General features: G+C 40.3%; 1 protein-coding gene across 2 annotated transcripts in view; it reads right to left on the bottom strand.

Annotated features, from left to right (window-relative positions):
- The window catches only part of CHIC2 (cysteine rich hydrophobic domain 2), a 54141-nt gene extending 37159 nt beyond the window's left edge, over positions 1-16982 (bottom strand). The window contains exon 1 of one of the 2 annotated variants that reach the window (XM_043572667.1): positions 16432-16982. In XM_043572667.1, coding sequence (XP_043428602.1) covers positions 16432-16550 — 119 coding nt within the window. In that variant the 5' untranslated portion in view covers positions 16551-16982. Of the gene's footprint in view, positions 1-12058 lie in introns of both variants that reach the window. The other variant, XM_043572668.1, reaches the window with a different exon arrangement.
- Between the last annotated feature and the right edge of the window lie 1913 nt (positions 16983-18895).

The following is an 18895-nucleotide window of genomic DNA, read 5'->3' as shown; positions in this document are numbered from 1 at the left end:
TCAGTGAATGACGGCATCCACCTCTTTTCTTTCCTCATCCAATGTCTTGAAAGAGTCCTTATATTCACTATCTTTATCTTGCCTTCCATCCACTATTCAAACTACTAAGATCCAGACTTTACATTTCTTTACTGATGAGACCACTCAACAGACTAGTTGAAAACAAGTCTTTTCAGCAAGTCCTCCTTCACAGAGCATGCTTTCTCCCAGCAAAAAGCTTCAGTATTACGTTGGCAAATGTCTTTTTTTAACTTTGTTTATTTTGAGAGAGCGCGAATGGGGGAGGGGCAGGGGGGTGAGAGAGAATCACAAGCAGGCTCCTCAAAGTCAGCACGGAGACCAGGGCGGGGCTTAAACTCACAAACTGTGAGATTATGACCGGAACCAAAATCAAGAGCCAATGCTTAACCAACCGAGCCACCCAGGCATCCCTAGAGTGGGCAATGTCCTATTTGGCACAGGCTACAGCAAATAACTCCTTAGCAATGTCTTTGAGTTCTGCTTTGATTTTTGTTTGTTTGTTTAATTCTAGGCCAACCAAAGCAAAACCGTCAGATAAAGTTTTAAGAAAATCATCTTATTTTATTAAGTGAATAAGAAAAGTCACACTTCATGTTTGTTAATATAACTGCAAAGTATCTTAAATGGTTTTGATGTGACCTAGATCACTTAATTTTGATGTTACCTTAGTTCCAGTTTCAGGGGGTTTTAAGTTTGCCAGGAAGTGGGGTCTGTTAGCAATGAAAATGAGTTATATGTTTCAGCTTAACTTGACCACATTATAAATTACTGCTTTTATTATAAATTACTTACTTTTATCCATTATGCTCCTCCAAGTTTAAAGTCTTTAAATATGGCAAAATATAATTTCCTTTATTCTAAATCAAAGGACAGTTGGCTCTGGACAGTACTGAAAAGGCCAAATTTCGTCTTCTACAATGCCAATTTGATATGCTTGAAAGAAGAGCAATGGGTAGGAAGCTGAACTGCCTTCAAGCCTAATAACCTAACATCGTATTGATCCAAAAAAGCTGCAAGTAACAATAATTTCAAAAGATATGATTCAGGGTGGGTGGCATCTTAATTCAGTTATCTACAAAGACTAATATATGAATACAACAAAAAACTATTTGTCAAGAGGTCTTAAGATAGAAAATATCATGCACTGCTAATGAAACTTTAAGTCATTACAACCAGGGGCACCTGCCTGGCTCCTGTAGAGCATGCAACTCCTGATCTTGGGGTTGTGAGTTTGAGCCCAACACTGGGTATAGAGATTACTTACAAATAAACTCTTTAAAAAAAAGCAAATAGGGGTGCCTGGGTGGCTGAGTCGGTTAAGCATCCAACTTCAGCTCAGGTTATGATCTCATGGTTCGTGGGTTCGAGCCCCATGTCAGGCTCTGTGCTGACAGATCAGAGCCTGGAGCTTGCTTCGGATTCTGAGTGTGTGGGTCTCTCTCTCTCTCTCTCTCTGCCCCTCGCCCCCCACACACTCTCTTTCTCAAAAATAAAGTAAATAAATAAATAAAATTAATTAATTAATTAATTAATTATAACCATTCTAAAAATCAATTTGGCATTACAAACATTTAAACCTTTGTCCCAGTAATTTCTTTCTCAGTACTCTAACCTAAAATATAATCTGAGGGGTGACTGGGTGGCTCAGTTGGTTGAGCATCTGACTCTTAATTTCAGTTCAGGTCATGATTCCAGAGTAATGGGATCAAGCTAAGCTAAGCGTGGAGCCTGCTGGGGATTCTCTCTCCCCCTGCACTTCTCTCCAGCTCACATGCTTGCTTGCTCTCTCTAAAAAATAAAAAAATAAATAATTTAAAAAGAAAGAAAAATAATCTAATGTGGATAAAATAACAGGCATAAACAAGTTCCCTGAAACTTTATTCACAATAGAGAAAAATAAACATAATAACATTACGGGAATGTTAAGTAACTTTTAGTATCTCAATATAACAGAATATTAGACAACTATTAAAAATGAAGTTTGCAAACAACATAGGAGATACATATACAATACTATTAAGTAAAAAAATACAAAGCTGCACATACACTATGATTTTAATTGTAAAGAAAAAAAACTTACAAAATAAACAGAAACCTTCAGAGTACAATTTGATTGTAAGAGTCAAAAACATACACATACCTTTTGACCCAGTAATTCTCCCTCTAGAAATGTATCAGAAGAAAATAATTACAGTTGGCACAAATATGTTAATAAATAATCAAGTCTTCTAGAGCGTTATTTTGGTATGAGAGTATTAAACATTTTATTTGTTGTTTCTTAAAATAAGATCTAATTTTCAGATGTACTATAGTTGCTAAATAAATACTTTAAAAGCATTTCATAACATACAATACCATTATAATTTTTTTCTATATGAATCTATTTGGTATTAACTAGGTAACTTATCATAAGTAAACATAAAAAAAACATAAAAAAAGTTTGGGTTCACTAATCAACAGTTTTTCTGAATGCATTTCAACCTTTTCTATAGTTCAAGCCTATATAATATCCAGTCTTGGGGCACCTGGCTGGCTCAGAGAATGCAACCCTTGATCTTAGGGTTGTTAGTTAGAGCCCCATACTGGGTGTAAAGATTACTTAAAAATAAAATCTTAAAAAATATATATCCGTGGCACCTGGATGGCTCAGTCAGTTAAGCATCCGACTCTTGATCTCAGGTGAGGTCTTGATCTCAGGGTCTTGAGTTCAAGCCCCATGATGGGCTCTGCGCTGGGCATGGAACCCACTTCAAAAAAAAAAAAAAAAATCCAGTCCTTTTTGCCTCCATTTTTAATTCTTCCATGTTCCTTATATCTTCTCACATTAATGTCTCTTATAATTCACTAATGCACTGTTATTTTGAGTTGAATCATGTTTTGATCTCATGACGAATTTTGTCTTTGAAATACAGAACTGCAAGAATCTGACTGCTTCATCTTGTTTTGTATTTATTTTCCTTGCTTCTCAGTTGCAGTGCTATTTTTGACAGTGAAAGTTCTCAAATACTAGAAATGTCCTACAATTACATTAACAATAATATGTCCATCTGAAAAGACACTGTGTAGCTCAAAACCACGTATACTAAAGAGAAGTCTGTTACTCTGAGTGCCTGACCAGGAGTTCCCTATGCTCTGGTGAATTAGACCATAAATGGGCATCTGATTTTAGAACCCCTACTCCCTGGCTATATAGCTAGCAGCATGTGGGACGGAGGCCCAACAAACCCGCCCAACTTAGACAACATTCACTAATTCGGTCTGATCCTCTTTCTCGAGGTGTCTATCTACACAGGAGACAATAGTTGGTAACATGAAGCTTCAACTGAAGCCAAGATACAGTAAAGCCATGAATAAGTAGAAGTAAGGAATAAGCTGAGGCCAACAGTAAGCAGATACAACAAGAGAGGGGAAAAGCTCTCTGCCAGTTCACACTGCAACAGCACAAGCTCCAACTGAAAGTAAGTCATTGTGATAGACCATCAGACCAGGGAGCAAAGGACACATGCTATTGAGAAAAATAACAGAATAACCTCATAGCTAGATTGCACTATATCCAAAAATATTAATATTCCAGTCTCCTTGAAGCCTGGCTGTACAGTGACAAATGCCTCTTGTCTTCCTTAGTGTCCATGCATTCTTACAATAAGTTTCCACTGCCTACGGTCCTCTGAGTGATTCTGTTCTCTGAAATCTAATAGAGTCTCATATTTCATACTTTAAGAACCCATAGTGACATTGGCATATTTTCCTAATGTCAAATGAAAAATGTAGAATACAAAAGACTTTTAAGTTTGGTCTCAATTTTTTTTAATACAAATATTTACATACACAGAGAAAAATTTTAAAAGATAAGCCATCAAAATATTCATAGCGGTTAATCATAGGCAATTACCTTACAGGTGATATTTCACTTCTAATATTTTCAAGTTTTCTAAAATTTCTATAATAACATATATTGCTATTTTAAACTAAAAAAGAGATTCCTAGAAAGAAAAATTTAATAAGGACTAGAAACAAATACACCAAAATATTAAATGACCTTGGTCTCTTGCTGATTATAGACAGTTTATTTTCTGCTTCACTGAGAAGTATTACTTTCCAATTTTTAACTAATCTTTGTTTTTCACTATAATTAGAAAAGAGTAAAAAAAAAAAAACAAAAAACAGAAGGGACACCTGGATGGCTCAGTCAGTTAAGCGTCCAGCTTCAGCTCAGGACATGATCTCACGGTTCATGAGTTCCAGCCCCACATCGGGCTCTCTGCTGTTAGCACAGAACCCATTTTGGATCCTCTGTCCACCCACCCACCCCTGCTTCTCTCCTGCTCACGCTGTCTCTTTCTCAAAAATAATAAAGTAAACATAAAAAAAAATCTGTAGCATAATGCTCCATTTAAAATCAATCAATCAGGGGCGCCTGGGTGGCGCAGTCGGTTAAGTGGCCGACTTCAGCCAGGTCACGATCTCGCGGTCCCTGAGTTCGAGCCCCGCGTCAGGCTCTGGGCTGATGGCTCAGAGCCTGGAGCCTGTTTCGGATTCTGTGTCTCCCTCTCTCTCTGCCCCTCCCCCGTTCATGCTCTGTTTCTCTCTGTCCCAAAAATAAATAAACGTTGAAAAAAAAAATTAAAAAAATAAAATAAAATCAATCAATCAATCAATCAATCAATCAAAGGATCACTATGTCAGATGTACTAAGAAGACTGTATAGGTTGAGAGGCAAAGGAAGGAGGGAGGGGGAAAAATTAAGTGTATAGCAGAAGAGAGACGATGACAACTCACACCAGTAGTGGAGATGATAAAAAATGGTCCAATTTTGAATATGTTTTGAAGACAGAGCCAATGAATGATTTCTTGACAGCCTGGATGCAAGGAAAGAGAAAGAGGGACTTTAAGGATGTATCAAAGATGTTTTTAATCTAAACAAATAGGATGCCAGATCTGCCATCAACTGAGAATTAAAAGACTGCAGTTGAAATTAATTTGGGGAAAAGATTATGAAATCAGTTTGGCTATTCTGGATCTTGAGACACTCAACCTGTACAAACCTAGACTCACAGAATTTTATTTTCCTATTGATATGACAAGATCTATGAACATATGAACTAGAACTTTCAAACTGAACACAGGGGGAGTTATGAGGATGGCAAGTGAAGACAACATTTATTTCCTAATGTTGAACTCTGAGTTCAACGGAATCAGTTTTTTAGCTATTTTGGAAGGTGAAGTCGTAACTATAGAGAAAATTAACAGTTTAATGCATAAAAGCCACACTTTAAATTCATCTGGCTGTCTCGATAGACATCAGAATATCAATGTGGCTCAAGGAGGAAGGGACAGAACTGAAAGTGCAGTGTTTATTTACCCAGAAGATATAGAATCCCTGGTGTTGGGAGACATATACACATGCATCTCAGAACACATCTAAAAATTTTAACTATGTGACCAAATTCTGAATATCTGGGGTTCATCCAACTCTGTAAAAGTACAATCTTTTTTTTTAAATGTTTATTTATTTTGAGAGAGAGAGAGTGTGCATGCCGGGGAGGGGAAGAAAGAGGGAGGGAGAATCCCAAGCAGGCTCTATGCTGCCAGTGCAGAGCCCAATGTGGGGCTTGAACTCATGAAGTGCAAGATCATGACCTGAGCTGAAATCAAGAGTCAGATGCTTAACCGACTGAGTCACCCAGGCGCCACCGTGAAAGTACAATTTTACTAATAAACTTGTGAAATCAAAGACTTAATTAAATCATTTATTAATTCACTCATCACTATATAGTTCCATAATATTCTAGCATTAGAATTTTACTAATTTTCAATTATTAAGATTATATTTTCAAGTATTTATAGATGTTTACATATGTTGTTAAACAATGGCAGTTATGTAATATATATTGATTAAACTTAATGGTATTGACTTCTGATGATATAAGAATTCAATTAATCTAACTCAACTATCTAATTTATACATATGTTAGAATATTCTTCATGCTTACGTAAATTGTATGAGCAACACAATAATGATAAATTATGGGGGCGCCTGGGTGGCTCAGTGTGTTAAGCGTCTGGCTCTTGATTCCAGCTCAGGTCATGGCCTCATGGTTAGTGAGACTGAGCCCCCTGTAGGGCTCTGCACCGACAGCACAGAGCCTGCTTAGGATTCTCTCTCTCCATCTCTCTGCCCCTCCCCCACTCTTGCACAAGCATGCTCGCTCTCTCTCTCTCAAACATTTCAAAAATAATGATAAATTATGTTCATTTAAGAATATGTGGTTGAACTGGATTATAGTATAAACTACCAAAAGTATCAATTTCAAGTGACATTTACAATTGAATAGTTTAGAAAGAGCAGAAAAAGAAGGTTAGTATACAGGAATTCCTTTACTAGACTTAACCAAGGACTCCACTGTAACTACAACACAAATTCAAAGAGAAAAAAAAAAAAAGGAGCTCTTGCAGGAAGCATACACATACACACACACACACACACACACACACACACACTAAAAAACAACAACAACAGGGGTAGCTTACCCCAAAGTCCAACCAACTCTAACCTAAATAAGTTTAGGTTTACTTAGATGGTAGGACCCTACGTAAATGAGAGGCTGGAGAAGAGCTTAAGGAGAAAACGAATCATCAGCCCAGGCCTTTGTGAGAAAATTTCATCCACTGTGTACTCAATCTCACTTTAAGTGTCAAGACTTTAAAAGCACAGTCTTTTCTTCCAGTCTAATAGATCATTGTCAAACACCACACGTCTTGTCGTTGAAGGGTAAGACCTGACAAAGTTCCTCGCTTCCAAATCTATGATCTTGTGGGAAAGCCCCTCTCCACTTCCGACACAGGCTGTCCTCTTGGCACGTGAGCTGCCCTGTGGCGGCAGAACAGGAAATGCAGGTATGTCATCAAGACAGTCGCGTCTACAGTCAGGGAAGCCACAGTTCTCCGACCTCACTCTTTACAAAGCAAAACAAAAAACACAAAGCAAAATAGAAAATGAGATGGGAACGAGACAGCCAAAGCAGTTACTGCTATTTTTTCCGGCTCTCACAGGAAAGTTGCGAAATTTGATGACCTCTAGACAGAACCGTAACACTTCCTTTATCAAAAGACTATCACCACCATCATATCTCATCTACACCATTCAAAAGCCTTCTGAATGCGGTTTCAGTCTAATCCCTCTACCATCCTTTCCTGCCCCTACGGACCTCACCGACCTCATTTCAAGGCACCGTCCCCTTCAACTCCCTACATTCACCGCAGTTCACAAGTAGCTTTTCAGCATCTCAGGCCAGCCAGACTTATTTTACTGTTCTCCACACCCGGGATGCTCTTCACAAAACTCTTTCGCCCTTCCTAAATGTTACTCCTCCGGGAGCTTCTCCCTAACCACGTTATTTTCAGTCACAGCACTCTACCGGGCTCCTTCACAGCAATGTGCTCCGACATAATTTGTCTCTTAACCATAAGCTCCAGAAGGACAGAGGAACTATGTGTTTTATTCATAACTACGTACCTAGAGTCTCGCATAACACCGTAACACAAAATCTGATAAATGTTTGTTAAACTACTTATCAGGAAACTTTAGTAAGACAGCTGAGAATGGGGGCGCCTGGGTGGCTCAGTTGGTTGAGCGTCTGACTTTGGCTCAAGTGACGATCTCACTTTCCATGGGTTCGAGCCCTGCGTTGGGCTCTGTGCTGACACTCAGAGCCTGGGACCAGTGTCAGATTCTGTGTCTCCCTCTCTCTCTGCCCCTCCCTGGCTCACGCTCTGTCTCTCTCTCTCTCTCACACACTCTCTCAATAATAAATAAACATTAAAAAAAAAAAAAAAAAAAGACAGCTGAAAATGAAGGATTAAGCAAAAAATTCTCTGATTAAACAAATATCTTAAAACTCAAGGATCTAAATCCAGCACCCAGAACCAACTACTCTTACTTTATTCATAGTTCTAATAATGTTGGTTGTCTCATTCTCAACCTACAGTTCATCCATTAGATAAAGAAGGTATAATAGAAAAGAAAAGCCCACACATGTGAAATTTAAAATAAAGTGCCATTTAGAGAAGATCCTCAGGATGCCTCACTGGCTCAGTCGGTTAAGCATCCGACTTCGGCTCAGGTCAGATCTTGCAGTTCCTGAGTTCGAGCCCAGCCTCAGGCTCTGTGCTGACAGCTCAGAGCCTGGAGCCCCCTTCAGATTCTACCTCTCCCTCTCTCTCTGCCCCTCCCCCACTCACACTCTGTTTCTTTCTCTCTCTCAAAAACAGATAAACATTTAAAAACATTTTTAAAAAAGAGAAGATTCTCAAACTCCAAAATAACTCAAGAACCCCTAAGACTATGACTGTGTACCAACCTGATAATATCTGCTTTTGATTAAACGTTTCCTCAACACAATGAGATAATTCTGATTTATGGTCAGGATCTTGTTTTACTTTTATTTTTTTAATTTCTTTTATATTTATTATTTTTTTTTTTTTTGAGAGAGAGACAGAGTGTGAGCAGGGGAGGGGCAGAGAGAGAGGGAGACACAGAATCCAAAGCAGGCTCCAGGCTGAGCTGTCAGCACAGAGCCCGATGCAGGACTCAAACTCATGAGCCTTCAAACCATGAGATCATGACCTGAGCCGAAGTCGGCCACTTAACCGACTGAGCCACCAGGATCTTGTTTTAAAGTAGGAAAGCATATGTTACCTTTTATATGGATTTCCAGGAAAATGGTAAATATTAGCCAAAAATGTGCACAAAAGCATAAATATCAAAATATGTAATGAGTAATAATTTGCTGTATTTCTCCTGTGGACACATGACATTAGATAAATTATTTCTGACTCTCACACCTAATCTCTGAGGCAGACCTTACTTATCCCTTTTGCAGATGAGGAAACTAAAGTTCAAAAATGTTAACGGTTACAGTTAGGTTACAGTTAGGTTACAGTTAGGAAGTATCTGAGAATTAAAACTAGTCTGCTTAACATCAAAGACCATACTCTTTCCACATATCATCAATTGCTTCTAAATGTGTCTGATACGAGAATTACCTAAGCTCCTATTAAAAATAAAAATTCCCGGGGCGCCTGGGTGGCGCAGTCGGTTAAGCGTCCGACTTCAGCCAGGTCACGATCTCGCGGTCCGGGAGTTCGAGCCCCGCATCGGGCTCTGGGCTGATGGCTCAGAGCCTGGAGCCTGTTTCCGATTCTGTGTCTCCCTCTCTCTCTGCCCCTCCCCCGTTCATGCTCTGTCTCTCTCTGTCCCCAAAAAATAAATAAACGTTGAAAAAAAAAAAATTTAAAAATAAATAAATAAATAAAAATTCCCAGGGACACCTGGGTGGCTCAGTTGGTTAAGTGCCCAACTCTTGATTTCGGCTCAGGCTGTGATCTCAGTTTGTGGGGTTGAGCCCCGAATCAGGCTCCACGCTGACAGCACAGAGCCTACTTAGAATGGATTCTCTCCCGTCTTTCTGCCCCTCCCCAGCTTGTGCGCAATCTCTCTCTCAAAATAAATAAATAAACGTTAAAAAGAAAATAAAAATTCCTAGACTCTTCTCCTTAAAGATTCCGACTGGTGGAGAACCTAAAATGTATATTTTTCAAAATGCTCTTGGGTGCCTGGGTGGCTCAGTCAGTTTAGCGTCCGACTCTTGGTTTCGGCTCAGGTCATGATCTCACGGTCTGTGAATTCAAATCCTCCATCAGGCTCTGTGCTGGCAGCCTATATGGAGCCTGCTTGGGGTTCTCTCTCTCCCTCTCTCTACCCCTCCCCCCACCCCCAAATGAATTAATAAACCTTAAAATAAAAAATAAAATAAAATACTCTCAGTGATTCTGATAATCAGGCAAGTTGAAGAAATCCTGCATTGGGCAGGGGCACCTGGGTGGCTCAGTCAGTTAGGCGTTAGACTTTAGCTCAAGTCATGATCTCCCAGTCTGTGAGTTCGAGCCCCGTGTCAGGCTCTGTGCTGACAGCTCTGAGCCTGGATCCTGCTTTGGATTTTGTGTCTCCCTCTCTCTCTCTGCCTATCCCCCACTTGAACTGTCTATGTTTCTCTCTCTCTCTCTCAAATAAAAAAAAACAAGAAGGAAATCTGCATTGGGACTAAGCTAGACTACACGAATGGTGAAAGTCTGGCTTAAGATTTGATTTTATAAATGGATTCTGAAACAAATTATGAAAAGTCATAAAAAAAATGTTAAACAGAAGATACTAAAGTAAGGATACTTAAAAGTATCTGTTGCTAAATGTTATATTTAAAGCCTAATTTTATTGAGAATAAAATCTTAAGTAGCTTTATAGTTTAGAAAGCTAAACCAGGCATAGATACTACAGGGAGTAAAAGATCCTGGGCCTTTAACCTATTCCTAATAAGGACTATAAACTCAGGACGTCTGGATGGCTCATTCAGTTGAGCACCCAACTCTTGATTTCATCTCAGGTCATGATCCTAGGGTTGTGGGATCGAGCTTCGTATTAGGTTCCATGCTGAGCATGAAGCCTGCTTAACATTTTCTCTCCCTCTGCCCCTCTCCCCCACTCCCACACTCTCACGATGGCACTCTCTAAAATAAATAAATAAATAAATGAAGGAATATAAACTCAATCTGGAGTTTAGGAGTAGCTCTCAAAGTAAAAATATTACTCTTTAGAGAAATATTATTATTCAAGGTAATGTTACCTAGAATAGTATTTAAGTAATTATAATTTCATAGAACTAATTTTCACCATTTAGTCCCTGTATTGCACTTAGCTAGTCACATAAAATTTTAAGCACTAGTCAATTTCACATCTGTTAATAGGCAGAAATCCAACACTAAACTGTTTACACTGAAACACCATGTAAATTTCAAATTCGAATACAGTAAAATTTTGAAACTTCAGCTTATGGCCATAATCCTCATTTCTTCAAGAAAGTTTACCCACTGAGAAGTTTTGGTAGCTGATCCAATTAAAGTGTTTAGCATTCTTTTTCTTTGTGTTAGTTACCAAAGATATGTTCAACTCTATATTCTAAATCAAACTAATTTCCTTTGAAATAATGAGTAAGAAAAATCTCTGAGGAAAAAATATCTTACTTTAATTTTACAATTTCCTTATAATTATCAATTCAAAAAAAAAAAGGAAGCCAGTTATCATTTGAATATGATTTTATAAGAGTTCTATTGTAAAACACTGTTTGCCTTCATCAGGAGGTTCAGGAAAGAAAACAGTTACACCTTTGGCAATTCTGACAAGATCCAAAGATGTATGCAATTATCTCATTTATTTAGCAAACATTTTAGGACCCATAAAATTCCAGACACTAGATTAAATAGTGGAGAAATACAAACTAATAACCACAATTCCTGCCTTCAAACAACTTCACAGCCTTATGGAGAAAGATCAATAATGTCTTAAAAAAAAATCTCAGAACAAAAGCTTAATCTTTAAAAATGGAATATACCTGGGGCACCTGGGTAGCTCAGTCGATTAAGCATCCGACTTTGGCTCAGGTCATATCTCGCGGTTTGTGGGTTCGAGCCCCATGTCGGGCTCTGTGCTAACAGCTCAGAGCCTGGAGCGTTTCGGATTCTGTGTCTCCTCCTCTCTGTGCCCCTCCCCTGCTCATGCTCTATCTCTCTCTGTCTCTCAATATTAAATAAACATTAAAAAATATTTTTTAATAAATAAAATAAAATAAAATAAAATAAAATAAAATAAAATAAAATAAAATAAAAATGGAATACACCTTACATATCATGCTGGGTGGGGGAGAGAAGGTGAAAGCTATGAAGTTAAAAAACTTGTTTAACTGAAGTGATTCTATTATTTGGGAAAATCACGTTCAGATCTCCTGTTGCTAACTACAGCATCTGGTATCAGTCTTGGAATACTGATACATTTCAAGATAGACCATTTTTTATTAACTCTACCATTTGAAAGGTCAACGTGTTCTTGTGATGTCTCCTATGCAAAGATTTTATTGCACCCCAAAGTAGTTTCCAAGTTTTTTCATTTCAAGCCCCATTCTAAATCTTTCAATTTTCCACAGCATACCTGACATGAAGACAAGCAAAGAGAGTGAGTTCCACAGCCATTGGTAAAAACTGGTACTGAAGAATGAGGAATTATTTGTGGAGATGGTAGGAAGATTATACCTCAGAAGAGAGTACATGAAGATACAATAATTTAGTGAAATTAAAAGAGAATAACATTATTAGAAACAAACCTTAGCAAAATAACTTGCCTCTTTGACAGGACTTAAGTTAGAAGTCAAAGATTATATATGCCCTAGGAAAGCCCCAAGTGTGATTCTGATATGGGAGGGCATTAAATGAGACAGAAGCAAATAATGTCAGTTATAATGATAGATCAGCTAGAAAATACTGGTCCAAAAACTATTTTTAAATTCTAAGTTTTAGATTAAATCCTTTAACACTGTCATCATTGTGAAAAATCAAAGTCTTCAACAATGATCACTATATTTTGACAAATCTACTGAAGAGTAAAAAACTTTGTAATTTAAGAATATTAACCAATCTCGCCTATACCCCCTAATGAGATAATCACTTTCCCCTCATTTTCATTACATAATAAAATGAGAAAACTCTCTCTCTCTCTCTCTCTCTCTCTCTCTCTCTCACACACACACACACACACACAGGAAATGTACTTTTAATTGAAGTGTGAACTCAAGTCTTAAATTCCATGCACATAAATGTTATGCAATAATAGGAACTTATTTCCCTCTTCCTTCAAATACCACCTTTCCTCAAAATATGCTTCTATATAAGATTTCTCCCTGTTGGAGCTGCCACTCTGTTCCATATTGTTACATGCAAATCTAGCAATGAAGAAAACTATTAAACGTATCCAGAAGAATGTCAAAAAAGAATACTGATCATGATGGAAGTACAAAGTATAAGTCTGATTTGCAATCGATATAAAAATATTTGTGTTAAAAAACACATTAAAACAGACTTTGTTTAGACAAATTGTTTTACATCCTTATATCCCAAAAATCTGATTATACAATTATACCCCCAAAATAACCACGACCTGCCTACGTAGGAGAAAATGGAAGGTATCTTACTTTTTCACATCACTATACTGACATGCCAGATCATGTCACATGAGAATACAGTAATTTCTAAAATAAAGTAAGAGTAATACTGTAAAATGATTATTATGGTAGGGAGGAAAAAAGAGTGGAAATATTCAGATATAAAGGTCTACTCAAAAGTGAAATCTATGAAAAACAAATATGGATGAATCGGTATGTTTTGAGATTGATCAGGATTACAGACGATTCAGGTGGCACTATCATTTACTTCCAAACCTGTAAGAGAAGACTGCTCTGAAGAGCTCCTTAGTTTAAAAAAAACAGGTAGGGTGGGAGCAGCAGCAGCTTTACTACAACTGTTTTAACAACTCTTATTTATATTTAAAGGTAAGAAAAACTGAACATGCTCAACAGTTATAGTAACCCCTGAGAACCAATTTCAGGGGTGCCTGGGTAGCTCAGTCGGGTAAGCGTCCCACTTTGGTCAGGTCACGATCTCACAGCTTGTGGGTTCAAGCCCTGCATGGGGCTCTGTGCTGACAGCTCAGAGCCTGGAGCCTGCTTTGGATTCTCTTTCTCCATCTTTCTCTGCCCCTTCCCAGCTCGTGCTCGCTCTCTCTCGCTCTCTCTCTCTCAGAAATAAATAAACTTTAAAAAAAAAATTTTTTAAAAAGAGCCAATTTCAAAAACCTTATAGGCACTAAGTGGGCTACCCACGGGCATAGTATGCCAGTGAATTATGTATGACAGAGTCATGTAAAAAGTTTTGTATTACTATTACTATACTTATCTATGTCGTTACAAAACAGGTTTAGGTTTTCAATGAAGATTCTCACTAATTTTCATGCAAATACTTCACATAGTAATTTAACCTCATATACATTGTTTAGAAATGGAAAAATAGGACTAAAGTCAATCACTGTTAGGTTTGAAAATGGCAGTTCAGATTTCTTAGTACTGTGCTTTACACTTATGTTTCTCAAAGTGGAACACTTTTAAATATAGAGGGTAACTAATGAAGGTTAGTATTTATTGGGCACAGTATCACACAATGTGATGATTTCCTGGCGTATACTGTCTCATTTAATCCTTAATAACCTTAAAAATTAAGGACTATAACGATCCCCATCGTAACTGAAGAGGCATAAATAATTTACCCAAGTGGCAGAGAGTAGATTTGAACCCAGAGCCTAGAACCAAGGTAATGGGGAAAAGAGGGAAAGTGACTGAGAGAGATCACAGAAACATGAACTCCAGTGCAGAAAGGCATACTGCTTACTGGGGGCATGTAGTCCCTCCTCATACTCTGGATGAGAGGTTTTCAACTCTGCCTGTACATTAGAATCACCTGTAGGACTTTCTAAACCAACATCCAGGCCTGGGACCTCACTCAGATACCAGGCCTTCAACTGGCCTGGCCCTGGGGAAAACGCAGCTTTTCTTGTTGTTCTTTTGTTTGTTTAATTTCCGCAGGTAATTTTAATGGGCAGTGAGATTGAAAACCACTAATAATCATTTCCCACCCCATTAACCTCTCTGAGTAGCCAACTACAATCAAATTTACTAATCACCTACTTAGTTCTGAGCACTTTATCTATTATATTTTCTATTTACCCAACAAAGTGCTTAGTTCTTCTTTTCCTTAAACAGAGGAAACATTATAACTCTAGCAGCGCCTTTTTAGATAGCAAAAAATTGCCTGCTTTTCTTTAACAAGAGGAATTTAGGGGGGAAAGGCAGGGAGATAGCATCAAAGAGTTTGAAAAAAAAATCCCTTCTTTATGCACACATACACTCATTAGGTTTAAAACAATGTAAAAAGAAAATAAATAAATAAATGAATGAATGAATTGAATGTATGTATGTATGTATGTATGTGTGTAAAAAGGTCCTGAGTGTCAAACTAAAAAATTAAATGGCAGGCTATGAGACTAAAAAAGTTCTGTAATACATGTTAAAGAAAGATTTAATATCCATGAAACTTCTTAATTCTGCTGGAGATGACAGTTAAAATACTAAGGAACTGTTATTGTGGTGATAAATCCCATTGTCTTCCCATGGCACTGTGACAATGATTATGCAGTGTTTTTACCCTATTAAGTCACCTGAATATAGACTAACAGGTGCTAAAGAAATCAAAGCATTACATAAGCACACCCAAACAACAATATGGCTGGTCATATCACGTAGTGAGAAATACAAGGATTTTGCTGAAAATCTTCTATAAGGAGTCTTACCTTTTCACTAAAAGTTATTCACTGCACATCCCACTCACCCCACACCAAAAACGCAACGAAAACTGTTCCAGACAGTCTCGGATCTGCTGGCCCTTTTATTTTACTAGAAGGGTGTAGTGGGGAGATTTCCGACAAGCATACAAGTTTGATCTAGGATTTGAACAAGAGATCTAAAATGAAGAATATAAATACTTCAAGTTCTACACAACTCTGGACTTCTCAGACAAACATTACAAAACTTCCTGCTTCCGGACAGCTCATTATTTGGTTCAAGTCTTCACATTCCTTTATTAGTCATGACCTTTTCACAAAGCTCTCATTCCTTATTGTTTGAATAACATCGGACGTTTAAATGTTGCAAATCAGACTTACAGGAAGGAACCCTTATCAAATGAAGAAGCCATCCCAGAGTTCATGCCCAAAGGAGGCTCTGATTACAGAGAGAACTCAGTAACCCCAGCAGAGTGTGTCCAGCACGTAGATTTCTTTTTAAAAACTGGTAGTAAACATAATATCGTTCTGCAGATCTTAAATATAGGCTCATCCACACATTTTTATCATATACAATCACAGGAACCTGCATTTCCGCAGAAATTGACTCTGCAAGAAACTGGGAAGACCTGTGAGTATGTGTGAAAGGCACAGACACAACGGTGAACCACTCATTACCAATTGTCACTGGGGTCTCACATGGCCCAGATCTGGCCTCTGAGCCATATGTCACTAGGCTCAAAGGCACAGATGAGAGGAGAGAACCACAGGGTAACTGGAAGAGAAAACAAGGGGGAGGAACCTCATAAATACGTGTACTTCCACCCCGAAGCTGAAGAGGTGGCCCAAAGGGCAGACTCCAGAAAAACCTTCGCTCCTGGGATCCGTCACATCGCCCAGGCCTGTAGGGCCTGCTAAAGGGGGCGTGTGGGGGAGGAAGGGCAGTGTCTGTCCCCACTCCGGAGATCGAAACAAACGAAATTAAAGCAAGTTCTCACTTCCTGGTCGCCTACTCTTCCCGAAGGCCCCGACACAAGACGGACACCGGGGAAAGAGGGCTCCCGAGGAGTAAAGGGGGGGGGGGGGCCACCCCAGCCCTGCACCTTCCCGTCCTCGCCCTCCCCTCCTCCGGGCCTTACACGGTGACGTGACCGGAGCCGCGGACCACCACTGGGTCCGGCGAGTATTTGAGCAGCTGCTCCTCCAGGGCCCGCTCCTCGTCCTCCTCCTCCTCATAGATCTCGTCGAAATCCGCCATCCTGAGCCTCCGAGGCCCCCTGCCCAAAGGGGCCTGACTCCAGGGGCCGGGGCCGCGGCCGGGAAACGGGCAGGCGAGGCGGCGGAGGCTGAGGGGAGTCGCTGCCTCGGGCTCAGAGGCCGCGGAGTTCGCTCTTGGCTGCCTCGGCTCCGGCTACAGAGGAGATGGGGTCCCGGCCGTCGCCGCCGCCGCCGCCGCCATTACCATCAGCAATAACAACAACACAATGTCAACATCCGCCCAAGGGCCGACACCTCCACCAGTACCGCCGCTGCCGCCGCCGCCGCAGCAGCAGCAACTCAGGCAACCACAGCAACAGCCAGAGCCACCCGCAGCGGGAGCAGCCGGCTACGGCATCGCGAGACTTCCCGGGAGTGCGGTCGGGCGCGTGGGCGCGCGGGCGCGCGCGAACGTGTGGCCTCGCGCGCTCCCAGGGCGCCTTCCTTCCTTCCTCCGCTCCCACCCGCCGACGACGCTTCGGCAGCGCGCCCCCGCCGGCGCGGTCCCGCCCTCCAGCAAGAGAGTCCTGCAAAGGGCGGCTCCGAGGGCCCGGGGCGTTGATCCCGCCTGGAGGAATGGAGCCCGGAGTGTCTGTCCAATGGAGCACTTAATCACCCAAAGTAACCTCTACCCAAAACTACTAAAAACAAAAACCCTGGTTGGAATACAAAATTTATAGTGCGCGTTTGCCAGTTTATCTAATAGCTGAATCTCGCTTTTTGTCGGTGTTTTTAGTCTTGATGGAAGCCAGAGTCTGTATTTTCCCAATTTGAGGAGCCCAACAGCAACATTGCAAATGTTTTTGTCCACTTTGATAAAAGAATTTTCAAAACATGTCCAAACTGAAACATCATGTCCCATCATCCCCTTAAATACAGGCCAATGATGCTATTTTTTTCTTACAAGAGAACTCACTGTAGTCATGACATGAAGCAAAAAAATTGCCACATTCTCTGGATTCCAGTTTGAAAGATGCAGTTTCCCTGCCCCAACTCCCTCATCAACCATAACCTGTTTTCTTCCCTTAAGACCTTAGGGAATCCCTTTCCCTTCCTTACAGCCCCTTCTAGAATGGAAAGGGTAGAGGAGGGAGAGGAGGGGAGGGGAGGAAGAGTTTAATGGATTCTGCTTACCTGCCTAGACCACAAATGAAGGCCTAAGGGTCACTCTGGGTGCTTAGTTTCATAGTCAAGAACCTGTCCGGCCATACAAAAAGTTCAGGGGCAGGAGTGGACTCCTGAGGGAGTCCTAGATAATGAGTATATACCACAAAGACAGGAGAGAACAGTCATACTGGATCCAGGGCTGGTGTCAGACTATGCTGCAAGTACAGTGTTCACATTCTGACATTTCCCTTTAGACGGGTCATTGCTGAACTTGAGAAAAATGCAAAGGAGGGCAATAAGGACGGCAAGAAATTCCAAACATTTTCTTATTGGAAATGGTTGAAGGAAATGAGCATAGGTAGCCCAGAAAAGATAAAGGAAAACCGTAGTAGTTGTATCAGACTTGCTGTATATCTCCCCGGGGGACATTTATTCATTTACTAATTCAACAAATACATACTGAGCTCTGTGTGTCAGGCACTGTGTGCGTGTGTGTGTGTGTGTGAATGAAATACAGTCCCTGCCTTCTAGTAGTTTATTTATCACTAACGTAAGCAATTATAATTGTGTCAAGTGCTCCCAGAGGAGTATACAGAGGGTACTAATGAAGCACACAGAAGGCAGCTTAGTTTGGTGGTTAGCAGTGGGCTGTGAAGCGTGACTGCCTGCCTCTGAATCTCAGCTCTGTCACTTACTATGTGACCCTGAACAGGTCACTTAACCTCTCTGTTCCTCATGTGTCAAATAAGAATAATAGTACCCACCCCCCACCCCCACAATGGCCTCCTCCGCAGATGCATGAAATGCCTAGAAGAAGGTCTGGCACACAGCAAATAAGGGCTGTCTAAGGCCCCATCCCACTAATCAGCTCTATGAGGATCAGCACAATTGCTCGCATTATGTAATGCTTTACTGTTTATAAAGCACATACATATCATTGAATATTCCCCCAAGACTCCTATGAGGTAACCAAGGAGGATGTAATTTAGTCCTTCATCTCGGAGACGCTATGTGACTTCCTCATGGCCAAATAGCTATGTAATAGTCAAACCCACGGCTTCAACTTCAGTGCGCTGGGTAGGCCAAGCTCCTGAGTTTCCTTCTTAGCAGGAACCAAGAGGCCAGTGGCTGCCCTCCATTGAAGGAGCCGCTGCAAATGGGAGGGTGAAAAAAGGGAACAAGAGGAAGGAAGGTCAGTGTGTTCTAAGCGTGGCCCACACCCAGCGTGCCGTGACTGAG

Source organism: Prionailurus bengalensis, chromosome B1 (genome assembly GCF_016509475.1).
Source record: "Prionailurus bengalensis isolate Pbe53 chromosome B1, Fcat_Pben_1.1_paternal_pri, whole genome shotgun sequence".
NCBI lineage: Eukaryota > Metazoa > Chordata > Mammalia > Carnivora > Felidae > Prionailurus > Prionailurus bengalensis.
Note: the sequence above shows the minus strand (reverse complement) of the source record. Positions and strands in the feature narration are given on the sequence as shown.